The sequence below is a fragment of the Rhinoderma darwinii genome, chromosome 5, assembly GCF_050947455.1.
Source record: "Rhinoderma darwinii isolate aRhiDar2 chromosome 5, aRhiDar2.hap1, whole genome shotgun sequence".
Classification (NCBI taxonomy): domain Eukaryota; kingdom Metazoa; phylum Chordata; class Amphibia; order Anura; family Rhinodermatidae; genus Rhinoderma; species Rhinoderma darwinii.
In genome coordinates this window covers 101,365,257-101,380,623 of record NC_134691.1, presented here as the reverse complement: position 1 = coordinate 101,380,623, position 15,367 = coordinate 101,365,257, and the positions used below count along the sequence as shown (strand labels likewise).

General features: G+C 42.3%; 1 protein-coding gene across 1 annotated transcript in view; it reads right to left on the bottom strand.

The window, feature by feature from the left end:
* The window catches only part of LAMA3 (laminin subunit alpha 3), a 246,562-nt gene that overhangs the window by 199,542 nt on the left and 31,653 nt on the right, over nt 1–15,367 (bottom strand). Inside the window, exons 5-6 of the mRNA XM_075826335.1 lie at nt 7,928–8,098; nt 4,224–4,321 (exon numbers count right to left, since the gene is read on the bottom strand). Coding sequence (XP_075682450.1) covers nt 4,224–4,321; nt 7,928–8,098 — 269 coding nt within the window. The remainder of the gene's footprint in view (nt 1–4,223; nt 4,322–7,927; nt 8,099–15,367) is intronic.

Below are 15,367 nucleotides of genomic sequence, written 5' to 3'. Positions count from 1 at the left end.
ATTAAAACAAAATTATTTTTTTCAAATAATATGTAGTTTTGGCTGAAAATTTCTTATTTTCACAAGAAACAAAATACTCCATTCTGTTGCGCAATTTGTTCTGAGTGCCGCAATACCCCATTTATGGTGATAAACTGCCGTTTGGGCCCATGGGAGGGCTCAGAAGGAAAGGACCACCATTTGGCCTACTGGGGATTTTCTAGTGCGAAGTCATGAATGCAGAAGTCCCTGAGGTACCAGTACAGTTGAAAACCGCAAGAAGTGACCCCGTTTTAAAAACTACACCCTTAAGGCATTCATCTAGAGGTGTAGTCAGCATTTTGACCGGAGACCTACACCCCATAAACTGTAATGTGGGTTCTCCCGGGTATGGCAATACCCTACATGTGGCTGTTATCAGCTGCCTGGGCACACAGCAGGGCCCAGAGGGGAAAGACGAGGGGGGATAAGCTGTGCGGAGTGCATCAGGGTAAGTAAAATTGGGGTAAATTATAAACCAAGGGATGTATGATAAATTTTAAAACACTCTTTCATACAGAGCTCTGGTTATTCGGGACACGTGTCACATTGATATATTGTGTCATCCCTTATCGCCCTCTTATAGCAGACTTTGCACCTCTTTTGACTTTTTCCCTTCTTGCCAGTTTGGGGAACTTCTCCTGGAAAGTGTTGCCCTGGTACGATGCGTGTGGCCCCGCTTCCAGAAGTACTGGGTGCCCCCCCTTCTTGGTCCCTAAAGATTAGGTTCTTGATAACCACCTCTTGAAATTCCAGGAAAGTTCCCCTCTGGCCCGCACATCGATGTAGCATGTACGCGTTGTACAATGCCATCAGTATGATGTGCCCGGCCAGCTTCTTATACCACACCGCATGGCGCTGTAGGGCTTCAGGACTTGATCTGACAAGTCCATCCCTCCCATGTACCTATTGTAGTCCAGAATGCAGTCTGGTTTGGGGGTGGCCTTTCCTTCATAGATCCTAAATCTGTAGGTATACCCTTATGCACTCTCGCACAGCTTATACATCTTCACGCCATACCTTGCCCTCTTACCCGGCAGGTACTCTCGGAATTGAACCCTCCCTTTAAAATGTACCAGGGACTCATCAATAGAAATACACTTCTCGGGGGTGTATGCTTGGGAAAACCGGGCACTGAAACGGTCTAATAGGGGTCTCCGTTTATACAAACGGTCAAAACTGGGGTCATCTCGGGGTGGGCATGGCTCATTATCAGTATAATGTAAGAAAGTATTGCCTAATTTATTTATTTTTTTAGGTTACAGTTCAGTTCTGAAGTTGCTTTGAGGGGCCCATATATTAGAAACCCCTATCAAACACCCCATTTTAGAAACTAGACCCCTCAAAATATTCACAACAGCATTTAGAAAGTTTATGAACCCTTTAGGTGTTTCACAGAAATTTAGGGCAAAGTAGAGGTGAAATTTACATATTTTTTTTGTCAGAAAATCCTCTTTATACCATTTTTTTTATAACACAAAAGGATTTATCAGAGAAACGCAACTTAATACTTATTGCCCAGATTCTGCAGTTTTGAGAAATATCCCACATGTGGCCCTAGTGCGGTAATGGACGGAAGCACCGACCTCCGAAGCAAAGGAGGACCTAGTCCGGTTTGAAGAGGTCTTGTGGTGCCAAAACATTGGAAACCCCCCAAAAGTTACCCCAATTTGGAAACTAGACCCCTTGAGGAATCCATTGCAGTTTTCATGTCATGCATGAGGCTTTTTGATCAGTTTTTATTCTATTTTTAAGTGGCGTGGTGACTAAAAAACAGCAATTCTACTATTGTTTTTTTATTCTATTTTTTTTACAGCGTTCACCGTGCGCTATAAATGACATATTCACTTTATTCTGCGGGGCGATACGATTACGGCGATACCAGATGTTTATAGTTTTTTTTTATGTCTTATGGCGTTTGCACAATAAAATACGTTTTATAAACAATCATTCACTTTTTGTGTTACCTTATTCTAAGCGCCAGAACTTTTTTATTTTTCAATCAATAAAGCCGTGCGAGGACTTATTTTTTGCGTAACGAACTGTAGTTTCGATCAGGACCATTTTTAGGTACATGCGACTTTTTGATCTCTTTTTATTCCATTTTTTGGGACGTGAAGTGACCAAACAATTGTGATTGTGGTACGGTTTATTATTATTTTCTTTTACGCCGTTCACCGTGCGGGATAAATAACAAAATACTTTTGTAGTTCAGGCCGTTACGGACGCGGCGATACCAATTATGTATAGTTTATTTGTTTGCTTATATGTTTTTATTAATAATAAATGACTGATAAGGTAAAAAGGGGGATTTTTACTTTTAATACTTTTAAAACTTTTATTTTCTTATTTTTACACATCTTTTTTTAACTTTTTTTTTACTTTATTACTTTGTCCCACTAGGGGACTTGAGGGCAGGAGGCCCTGATCGCAATTCTAATACACTGCACTACATGCGTAGTGCAGTGTATTAGAACTGTCAGCTACTCACTGACAGCAAGCATAGTGGATCCTGACTTTGTCAGGACCCACTAGGCTTCCGTCTATGGCATAGCTGGACGCCATTGTTTGGTGTCCGGTTGCCATAGTCACCATCGCCGGCCGCTATCGCGTAGCAGGCCGGCGATGGCAGCTTAACCCCTAAAAAGCCGCAATCTCTATAGAACGCGGCTTTTAAGGGGTTAATCAGCGGGGACACAGTGATCGGTCCCCGCTGTAGGAGCTGTGACAGCTGCTGTACGAGAGAGCAGCTGTCACAGCTCCTGTATGTTTCGGGAGGACGGCCGAAACGGCCGTTACTCCCGAGACGTACTATTAGGTCATGGAGCGCGAACGATACAGCTGCCATGACCTAATAGTACGTCCAGGAGCGGGAAGGGGTTAAATAATGGCACACAAAGCCTGGTAACTGAAAAATTTGTTCTTCCCACAAAAGATTGGTTAGTACGAAGGCAAACAACTTTCAGAAGACCTCAGAACACGTGTTATAGAGACTCATGAAACTGGAAAAGGCTACAAAAGCATAGCTAAAGATCTGGGTGTGCATCAATCCATGGTTAGACAAATTGTATACAAATTCCATCCTGTAAAGATCACTCGAAGAGCACAATGGCAACCTGAACGAAGTGAGAAAGAACCGAAGGGTAAAAGCAAAAGACCTACTTAAGAATCTAAAAACTGCAAAAACCTCTGTTCATGTGTCCCTTATTAGAAAAACACTGAAAGAGAATGTTGTCAAAGGAAGGACACTACTATAAAACCGCTACTGTAAAAAAAAATAACATTGCGGCCCGTCTCAAGTTTGGCCGAAACAACCTGGATGTTCCACAATAATTATGTGAAAATGTTCTATGCACAAATGAGACAAAAGGTTAACTTTTAACACAAATGAACAACACTACGGAGGAAAAAGAACACTGCACACCAAAACCTCATTCCAACTGTGAAGAATAGTGGAAAGTGGTTTGGAGCTGCTATGCTGCCTCAGGGCCTGGACAACTTGCGATCATTGTGGGAACAATGAATTTGAAAGTGTATCAAAGCATTTTACATGAGAATGTAAGGGCAGCAGTTCATGATCTCAAGCTGAAGAGACCTTGAGTGATGCAACAAGACAATGACCTAAAGCACAAAAGTAAATCAACTAAAGAAGGGTTTATAAAAGAAGATTTGTGTTTTGGAATGGCCAAGTCTGAGTCGTGACCTTAACCCTATCGAGATGCTGTGGCATGACCTGAAGAGGACTGTGCACGCAAGACACTCCAGAAATATTAACGAGCTGAAACATATTTGCAGAGAGGAATGGTCCAAAATTCATCCTCAACATTGTGCAGATCTTATTTCCAGATACAGGAAACGGTAGAGGTTGAGGTGATTGCTGCTGAAGGGTGATCAATAAGTTATTAAATTCAAGGGTTCACTTACCTTTTCCCCCTGCACTGTGGATTTACTTAATGTGCTCAATAAAATACATGAAATGTACAACTATTTGTGTGTTATTAGTTTCTTTGCATTGTGTTTGTCTATAATTGTGACTTAGATAACAATCAGCCCACATTTTATTACTAATCAATGCAGAAATTCAGGCAATTCCAAGGGGTACACTTACTTTTTCTTGCAACTGTATACGTAGCTATATAACTCTCCAAAGCCTTCCGAGCAATAAATAATAACAGACTAAATTATGAATATCAAGCATTACTTACAAGTTCTGATTTCCAAAACTTTGTACACTGCAAATGTTAGCGTGACCATGGCATACACAGCGACCTCCAATACTTATGTCCTTAATACTGTAGTAATACTGGGGGGGAAAAAATACAGATTTAAGTATTGCTTAAATATACATAGCTTTTAATCTTAAGTGTCCCGGGATGAGACAGGCGAAATCCACGGTCGGGCAGATATACTTGGTGTGCCGCGTGGAAATGATATGTTATGAGCGCATTGTAATTTTAACTCTGGTCAGTATAATAAAACCATTTTCAATCAAATTAATAAATAGTTGTTTTGCACGTTTTTAGGTGAATAATCTCAAAGGTGTTGGGATGGAGGAGTAGCAGGTGTGGACATTGGAAGCATTACGAGAGGCATCTTCTCTATGTGGAACCACGTGTACGGAATCACCAGGAACACCGACATACACCAACTCACTGCCACATAGAACTTATAGTCTATTACATGGTGTTGGGGTTAAAGTACTCCTCTGAATCTAAATGGAACTATGTCTGGTCTAAATCTATGTGGAACTATATCTGTGTTTTGTGTTATGTGTTTTGAGCTGTAAAATCTTTTTTTTTAGCAAACCGAATTAACAAACAGATAAACAAACAAGGCTCAAAGAAAGATCATAAAGGCTAGCATGTAATATTTTTGTATTAGTGTATATTATTGTTGTATAACGCCTTATGCACACGACCATATTTTACGGACCCGATTCACCCATCAAAGTGAATGGGTCCGTGAAGACTATCGGGTGCCTGTTTGACTACATTATTGTTTCCGTGAAAAAACGGAAAAATTACGGAACGGAAACAAATAGAAACTAATTGCAACGGAAGCATTACTATTGAAATCAATGGTAATGCAAACGGAAGCTATAGCTGATGAACAGAAACCAAAAGCTCATGTGAACAAGCCCTTATCCTGAGCCAAGGGGGAGTCCAGAACAGCTCTGTGGGAGATTTGTCACATTCAGGTCTGTGCTCAAGCTATACATACATACATACATACATACATACATACATACATACATACATACATACATACATACATACATACATACATACATACAGCAGCTCTGCCAGTTTCACTTAAAGCAGGAACTCCCAGCACAACCTAATAAACCAATCAGCAGCTGTTTCATGAAGCCAATCAGATGCCTGTAAACACAGTGTGCAGATAGGTAAATGCCCACAGGTTCCTTTTACCATGCCCCGCACTGAAAGAGGCAAATACATAAATACAAATACAGATAGCCGAAGGTAGCTTCCCTGAAGAGGAGCTGCATATTGACCAATTTTCTAAAAAAAAAAATGGTATCTAGCAAGCACTGAGATGAATGCTTTCATCCTGCTGACAGCCTGCTGCATCCGAAAATAGCATTGATTTACTGTACAGTTTACAACCCTTTTACTAGGCCTATAATCAAGATTTGTTTCAGAATATCGAGTAGAAGTGTTACAACTTCGTGTTTTGAACAGCAGAATAGGGGATGCCAGTAGCGAGTCTGCACAGTCATCTTTTATAAATTTTTAAAACTATATGACTCTTGGAAAGACTGGATTAGGAATAGATGACTATAATTTGAAAGAGGGATTCAAACTATACAATATTACAAGGTTTTACAATGATACAATTTAGGAGAGGGTTTAATAAATTTATAAAACCTGAAAAACTCAATGGAAAGATTGTCTTACAGTATAAGAGACGAACCATAATATGAGACCTTGAAGACTATAAAACCATTTACTTTTTAGTTTTTTATTACTGTACATTATTTTATATAGAGTGCTGTGAAAAGTTATTTGCCCCTTAGGGCCTCACCCAATTTCTTCTATTTTTGTTTATTTGTCACATTTAAATATTTTAGATCATCCAACTAATTTTAATATCAGAGAAAGACTACACAAGTAAACACGAAATGCAGATTTTAAATAATCATTCCATTTATTGAATTATTTTTTATTCGGCTACATTGGAGGGTTTTTGAGTATAAACTGCCCGTTTAAGGTCTTGCCACACCATCTCAATGGGATTCAAGTCAGGACTTTGACTTGGCCACTCCAAAACCTTAATTTTGTTTATTTTGAGCCATTCAGAGGTGGACTTGCTTGTGTGCTTCAGATCATTGGTCTGTTGAATAACCGAACTTCACTTAAGCTCCTTCACGATTTTCTAATAGTAGTAGAAATTATGGTTCATCATTTATGACAAGTCGTCCAGGTCCTGAAAAAGCAAAGCAACTCAAGACAATCCTACTACCACCACCATGTTTGACTGTTGGTATGATGTTCTTATGGTCGAAAGCGATGTTAGCTTTACATCAGATGTAACAAGACCCATGTCTTCCAAAAAGTTCCACCTTTGACTCATCAGTCCACAGATGACTCCTAAAAGTCTTGGAAGTCATCTAGATGTTTTTTGGCAAATGCGAGACGAGCCATTATGTTATTTTTGGTCAGCAGTGATCGGCGCCTTTGCAACTCTCTCATGGATGCTCGAAGCCTGCAGTTCTTGAGATGTGTGTATGGCTTATTTTGTGACCTCCTGGATGAGTCGTCGATGCATCTTGGTGAAATTTTGAAAGGTTGGCCACTTCTATGAAGGTACACCACTGTTCCAAGTTTTCTCCATTTGTGGCTAATGGCTCTTACTGTGGTTCGCTTTAGTCCCAGATCCTTAACATTAGCTTTGAAACCCCTTCCAGACTGTTAGGCTGGGTTCACACAACCTATTTTCAGACGTAAACAAGGCATATTATGCCTCGATTTACGCCTGAAAATAGGGCTACAATACGTCGGCAAACATCTGCCCATTCATTTGAATGGGTTTGCCGACGTACTGTGCAGACAACCTGTCAAAAATACAGCCTCGTCAAAAGAAGTGCAGGACACTTCTTTCAGACGTAATTTGAGCCGTTCTTCATTGAACTCAATGAAGCACAGCTCAAAATTTACGGCTGTCAGAGAAGCCTCGCAAAATGCGAGGAGGAGCATTTACGTCTGAAACGAGGCAGCTGTTTTCTCCTGAAAACAGTCTGTCATTTCAGACGTAAAAGCCTCTCATCGTGTGCACATACCCTTAGATTTCAATGACTTTGTTTGGCAGCTGTATTTGAATCCCTTTAGAATGTGGCATCACGTGCTGCGTTTTGAGACCTAGCCAGCTCCACATTGACAGAGAGCTTCTATTTAACAGGTCTGGCAGTAATCATGTCTGGGTGTGGCTAGTAAAATTTAATCCAATTGTTAATTATATTTGATTAACTGGTTGATTTAGAATCTAAGGGTCAATTACTTTTTCACATAGCGCCAGGTTGGTCTGAACATAACTTTGCCGTTAATAAATTAAATCATCATTTAAAAACTGAATTTTGTGTTTGCTTGGGTTATCTCTATCTAATACTAAATGAAGTTTGATGATCTGAAACATTTAAGTATGACAAATATGTAAAAATAGAAGACATTGGGGCAAAAACGTTTTCACAGCACTGTACTTGATATCAAAAAGTACCCTAGATATAGAACTGCAAAGCGGCAAGGTTTAAACAATTTAAAAGGCATTAGGTTTATTCTTGCTTTAAGTTTACCCGCTGTGTATATAGGATTGTGTTTTATATAAAAATGTAATATATGAAGAGATCACTTTAAATTAGAAAGACAAAATAAAATTATTCAGTGGTACTTACCCTCCGTGTTACAGTTTGGTCTTTTTCCGCTTTAGATATTAAATGACCAAGAAGAGTGTTTGTTCTGAGGAAACGCACCCGTATGTTTGTAGCCTTTGTAAAATCTCTTAATATAGGAGAATCCATAAAATGTTTAGCACCAGGGCGTCCACTCACCAACCTCACTACAACCTGAAAGTTGTAAGAATATCATCAATTTCAACTAAGGGCTGGTTTACACGGTTTATAATAAGACAACTTACGCTTGTTTAAAGGCCCTGTTACACGGGCCGATGCATACTGTCTGGGGACGAAGATCGTTAATACGATCGTTCGGTCCCCATTCTGTTTACATATTGTCGGTAGCACATCCCTTGTTTACATGGGATATAAATGGGCCGTTAAATGGTATCTGTCATGTACATTACTCTGTTCTAACTGAGGGCAGCATAATGTAGTGACAAACATGTTGATTTCAGCGGTCTCTCACTTATTTGCTAACGTGGTGCCGTTTTTCAGAACTTAACATGCAGAGCCTGGGCAGCGCTGGCAGAGATTGGCGTATTCTTGAGCTCCAACTCCCTGCTGTGCATAGGGATAAATCTGTCAATCAGCAGTGAGTGGGCAGAGGGAGCAGCAGCTCATGAATACGCAATCTCTGGTGGCGCTGACTGGGCTCTGCAGGTAAGTTCTGAAAAACAGCATCACTTTAGCAAATAAACGACAGACCGTTGAATTTAGTGTCCAGAAAAAGAGACAAGGCAGCACATACAATAATAAAGGGAATTTATTCACCCACATATGCGACAGTTCAGCCCAACAGGACCTTTCTCAAGCATGTAAAAATACCAACAGTGGCCAGTATATAAGGACTCACAGAGATATCACTGATACAAAAAACATGATTAATAATAAATGACAAAAATATATATGCTAAAAACAGCAGTAAAGAATGTCTTATATCTGACGACATATACAAAGTGAAGCATCAATCATTGGAAAAGCTCATATAAAAGTACAGTGTGAAACATCTATTTAATCCTTGCAAGATACTTAAAGGGGTTTTCCCATGATGGACATTAATGACATATCCACAGGATATGTCATGAATGTCAGATACATATGGGTCCCACCTCTGGGACCCATACCTATCTCTAGAACGGGCCCCCTAAACCCCGTTCTAGCTTTTTGTGCTCACGCTCCCTCCCGGCCACTTACTGATTACATGGTCGGGAGTTACGGAAACAGTGTAACTCGCTGAGCTACGCTGTTTCCGTAACTCCCATAGTAGTGAATGGCAGTTATGAAAGTAGCGTAGCATGCGAGCTACGCTGTTTCCATAACTACTATTCAGTTCTATGGGAGTTACTGAAACAACGTAGCTCAGTGAGTTACGCCGTTTCTGTAACTCCCGACCATGTAATTAGTAAGTGGCCGGTAGGCAGCGTGAGCACAAAAAGCTAGAACAGGGTTTAGGGGACCCCGTTCTAGAGTTAGGTATGGGTCCCAGAGGTTAGACCCGCATCTAACTGACATTTATGACATATCCCGTGGATATAAAGAGAAAAATTATTTTTGAAGCAGCACTAATCCCGAGTCTGGTGCGGTGCATGCTGTCAAGCCAGGAAAACCCACTCCGGCATGATGTGAATTTCAAAAGAAGCAATAGGACAACAGCACACGTCTTCAAATCTTCAAAGTGGTTTTATTGTCAAGACATCCACAAACGACAGGCAACGTTTCGACCCATAGTGAGTGAGGGGTCTTTGTCAAGCCTATTGAAGATTTGAAGACGTGTGCTGTTGTCCTACTATTTCTTTTGAAATATCCCGTGGATATGTCATAAATGTCCCTCATGGGAAAACCTTTTTAAATACCAAATAAACAAGATGTGACTATTGAATTAAAAAAAATAATTACATATGAGAAACAGCTATCAGAAGCAGACTTACTCCTCCTCAGTCTCAGCGTCTATAGGTCGCCACTGCGCACGTCAGTATAGAGGTTCAAGGCAGAGGTGCTGAAGCTGAAAATAGAGTCAAAAGTGAGGCTCAAGGCAAGTAAGATGTTCTTGCCTTGAGCCTCTTTTGTTTCTATTTTCAGCTCAATATTATGTAGCACTGACACAGTGCCCTTAATAAATACCTCTAAGTATAATGTATCCTCTTTACATCAATGTACATTGCTACAATAATATCTAGTATTGATAGGGGAGTCTATCCATCTCCAAGATGGTGCCCATGTCTCCCATGACCATATATGGACAGTGATATCAGGGGCTTCCCCAGAGCCAGAGTTCCGGGCAGAGCGCTAGTATAGGCTCTGCTCCGGGACGCCGTGGAATCTCCCAACCCCAGCGACGGAGTCCTGTCAGAGCTCTACTAGCACTCTGACTGGGACACCAGCTCTGCTCCTGACATCACTGACATAATTTCTTCTGAAAGTTTCCGGTCCGCTGCTAGGGGGGAGAAAATGACATGCAGGCGCTGTGATAGTGCAGGAGTGGGCTAGCGTGCACGCATGCCCACTCCTGCGCTATGACAGCGCTTGCACGTCATTTCCTCTCCCCTGGCAGCAGACCGGAAACTATCAGAAGACAGGGAGTATCCAGTCCACCACTTCCCTCAGTGTACAGTGACGTCAGGAATGACGTACCCATACATTGAGCCAGCCGGAAAACGGAACTCAAAGATCATGGACGGGGTAGCCACGGAAGTAAGGATTTTGCTACTGGAGATGCATTATGTGACCGGCGCTGGAATTGGGTGTTAGAAGATTAAATCAAAACGTAAGTATATTACAAATTACATTATTTTTATATGTGCAGTGAAATAGAAATTAGTTAACTGGTTCCGGAAAACCCCTTCAGCTGCATTTTGATAAATACACACCCACAAAATTCTACAAAAACTCTACAAACCAAAATGTTATGTAGACATTTTCGTATTTCACTATAGATTTTAAAGTAAAAACTTTTTTATACTAATTTGATTTAAAAAAAAAATAATGTAATTTTCTAAAAATAAATTCTCTTTTAATATGCAGACCACCGCTCCGTATATAAATAAGTAACACATATTTGGAGGCCCCACCAGGTTTTCAATGCTGAAAGGCGCAGTTAGTAAATTAAATCTCATTAACTGTAAGGAAAATTCAACCTGAGCAGTCCTTGAAACCCTCCTACTTGCTAATGTGAGGAACACATTTAATTAATGGGACATTGACCAAAAATCTTTAAAAAAAAACAAAACAAAAACTACACTTGGCAGAAGCAGCTTGTTTAACTGGAAACGTCACCAATATTCTTGTTAATGCAGCATGCTCCCTCCAAAGTAACAGTGTCAGAACTTGAACTTGATCTCACTGTATGTGATGCTTATCTTACAACATACCGTTACAATTAAATAACTTTATTAGTGTTCCAGCAGCAAGCATGGAAAGATAATCATTTTCTTTCATAATAATCTAACATATAGGAGTGGTTCCCAAGTTTTGGCAAGTCTACCAAAGTGCTATAAAATCTATTTATTATGCTTGGAACAAGAAAGACATGAACAGATGTTCTATTTTTCCATGTATATCTTGAGTTCGCCATCTGTTTCTTTACCTATTATTTATCCTATTATCTCAATACAAAAGAAAGGAAAGTTTTGAGAAGTTAAATTGTCCTAGGTATTACACCTGAAAAGAAGGGGGTAAGTAGGGTTAGTCCTTTTAGCACTGCCGAATATAAAAAATATTTATAAAGTCTTAAGTTTAATGCTTAACCCCTTAAGGACCGGGACAATTTTGGCCTTCAGGACCAGAACAATTTTAGATTTTTCCATTATGCATCCCGGCGGTCATAACTTTTTTATTTTTTAGCATTTAATTTATATTAATTTCTATTTTGGCTAAAATGCAGAAAAAGCAGTTCTGCTGCATTTTTTTTTCTTAAACATTTACCGATTATTATAAATGAGGTTATAAATTTATTCTGCATGTAACGATATCAAATATGTATATATTATTTTATGTTTTGGGACTTAATAAAGTTCCTCTGATCAGCGGTTCCTCTGTTTCTCTGCCGTTAGAGCGAGGCTGTGGCTGTGTATTCCAGCTGTTGTCCCGCTCCTGATCACACGGGTTCACTTGCTATGCAGGGCCGCAATGTCCTTGAGGCGAGGTGAGCTTCTCGCCTCAGGCGGCCGCCACCCCCCTGCACTATTTGTACCTGTGCCTATAGAATGCAGATACAATTACATGCATAAGCCTTACAATGACGCTGATTGGCAGGGCAAAATTACTTTTCCCACCAATCAGCACCTTTCAACGACGCTAGCAGCGCAATGACGCTTCCGTTGTTGAAAGGCGCTGATTTGCGGGGCAGGTCATTCTGCCCTGCAATCAGCGACTTTCAACGAGGCTAACGGCGCGATGATATCATCGCGCCTCTTCCGTTGTAGAAAGGCGCTGATTGATGGGGCAAGTCATTCTGCCCTGCCAATCAGTGCCTTTTAACGATGCAAGCGGTGCAATTTCTCATCGCGCCGCTTGCCTCGTTCAGCCCCGACAGACCTGCTCAAAGACAGCAGGCCTGCACTGCCACCAGATGGCGCGGTAACAAGATCATGTGAGTATGTAAAGTTTTTTTACAACTGTGAGTATCATTGTCTACAGGGGTGGCTCTATCTACAGGAGGAGCTATATGTAGGGCACTATCTACAGGGGTGACCCAGATCACACTGCAACCCGCAGGGAGAGGGAGGTCCGTGACAAAGTCCATTGCAACATGCTGTCAGGGGGCATCGGGCACAGGCAGTGGTTGGAGCAGACCAGCTGGTCTGGAGTGGGCAACTTTATTTGCTGCGCATACCGTACATGAGGAGACGAAGTCCATGAGTCTTTGGGCAGAGTGAGCTACCAGAACTGACGGGCGAATAGGTCTTGGGTCTTACGAGTACCCGCGTGACCTGCCATCTTGGAGCTGTGACCCTAGCAAAGGATTCTTCCTCTGTCTGCCAGACGTACAAAAGTTCTTCCTGGTGGAATGTTTCTAACCTGCAGAGGGTTCACAGAGAAGATGCCGAAAGGATCAATAATATTCTGTGGGGACTCCACAGTTTCCTCTGTTTCGAATGACCTAGACAAGGCCTCGGCCCTCACATTCTTGTCGGCATGTCGGTAGTGGAGTTCAAACCGGAATCGAGCAAAGAATAATAACCACCTGGCTTGACGAGGATTCAACCGTTGAGCCGTCTGTAATTAGGTCAGATTCTTGTGATCCGTGAAGACCAGGATAGGGTGAACTGCGCCTTCCAGTAGGTGTCTCCATTCCTGCAGGGCCAGCTTGATGGCCAGTAACTCCCGATCCCCAATCAAGTAGTTGCGCTCTGCGGAAGAAAACAGTTTGTAATAGTAGCCACATACCACAGTCTTGCCTTTAGAACCTCTCTGGAAAAATGTGCGCCAGCACCAACAGAGGAAGCATCCACCTCTAAAGAAAACTGTAGGGACACATCAGGGTGGTGAAGAATTGAGGCTGACGTGAAGGCTTTTTTCAAGGTCTCAAATGCGGCTTCAGCCTCTGGAGTCCACACTTTTGCATTTATACCCTTTTTTGTGAGGGAAGTGATGAGGGCTGTCAATGACAAGAAGTTAGGGATGACTAGCCGGTAGAAGTTGGCGAATCCCAGGAAGCGTTGTATGGCCCTTAAGCCTTGGGGGCGTAGCCACTCCAGGACAGCCTTTACCTTCTCAGGGTCCATCTTGAGGCCGATCGGAGATGATGTAGCCCTGGAAGGGAAGAGATCTTTTTTCAAACATGCACTTCTCCAGCTTTGCGTAAAAATGATTCTCCCTTAAACAAAGCAACACCTGGCGGACAAGACTCTGATGAGTTACTGGATCTGGGGAAAAAATCAAAATGTCATCGAGATACACCACAACACAGATATAGAGGAGATCACGAAAAATGTCATTGACAAATTCTTGAAACACTGTGGGGGCTTTACACAGGCCGAAGGGCATCACTAGGTATTCATAGTGCCCATCACGAGTATTAAATGTGGTCTTCCACTCGTCACCTTGACAAATCCAAATCAGGTTGTAGGCCCCCCGCACGTCCAATTTAGAAAAAAAAATTGCCCCCTGTATGCGATCGAACAGTTCCGAAATGAAAGGCAAAGGGTATTTCTTTCTTCACCATGATCCCATTGAGGCCTCGGTAATCAATGCAGGGACGGAGGGATCCATCCTTCTTGACAAAGAAGAACCCGGCTCCGACCGGGGATGAGGATTTACGAATGAAGCCCCTCCCCAGATTCACCTTAATGTAGGTCGACATAGACTGAGTCTCTGGCAGGGAGAGAGGGTATACTCTACCGCGAGGAGGGGATGAATCAGGAACCAAGTCGATCAGACAATCATATGCACAATGAGGTGGCAAGGTCTCTGCATCCTTCTTGTCAAAGACATCAGCAAACTGAGAGAAACAAGGAGGCAACCCTGCCAATGACTGATGCGGAGAAGGCTGCGGTGGATGGATATGACCCATACAGCGGTCGAGACACTTGTACCCCACTGAAGAACCTCTCCGGAGTTCCAATCCAGGACTGGGGCATGCAAACGGAGCCAAGGCAAGCCCAGCAGCACGGGGTTGACAGCCTTTGGCAGAACAAACAGGGACATGAGCTCAGTGTGAAGAGCTCTCACTTGAAGTCTCAATGGCTTGGTCAAGGAAAAAACGTAGTCAGGAAAAGGCAGTCCATCTACCGAGACAACGATCAACGGCCTTTCCAGGCGGACAGTGGCCAACTGGAGAAGATCCACAAGGTCTTGACAGATTAAATTAGCTGCAGAGTCCAGGTAGCTAGAAACCGGATGGAGCCTCTCACCAGCGACAATGATCACGGCAATAAACAGTTTGGAAGAGAGTTCACGATTAAATGCAGTAGCGCCCAGAGTTGTCTCTCCAACCAAACCTAGGCATTGGGGTTTTTTGTTTTCTGTGTACACAGATGCACGACATGGCCAGCGAGGCTGCAATACAGACAGAGTCCAGAGGTGCGCCTGCGCTGTTTCTCTTGTACCAACAATTTTAGGCACCTCGGGCGTAGCAGTAGATGAAGGCAAGAGGGGTTGTTGGAAGTTGGGCACCAATCTAGGAAGCTGTCTCTCCTGTTGCACCTCATGAGACCTCTCCCTGAGCCTTATATCTACCCAAGTAGACAACAGAATCAGTTCGTCCCAGGCCGGTGGTAGGTCTCGGTCAGCAAGTTCGTCCTTGATCCTGGGCGACAGGCCATGCCAGAAGAATGCCACTAAGGCCTCATTGTTCCAGGACAGCTCTCCTGCCAGGGTCCGGAACTAAATGGTGTATTCGCCCACGGAGGTGTCCTCTTGGCGAAGGTTGAAGATAGCCGTGGCTGCCAATGAGACCTGTCCTGGCTCCTCAAAAACAGTACGGAACAACCACACGAA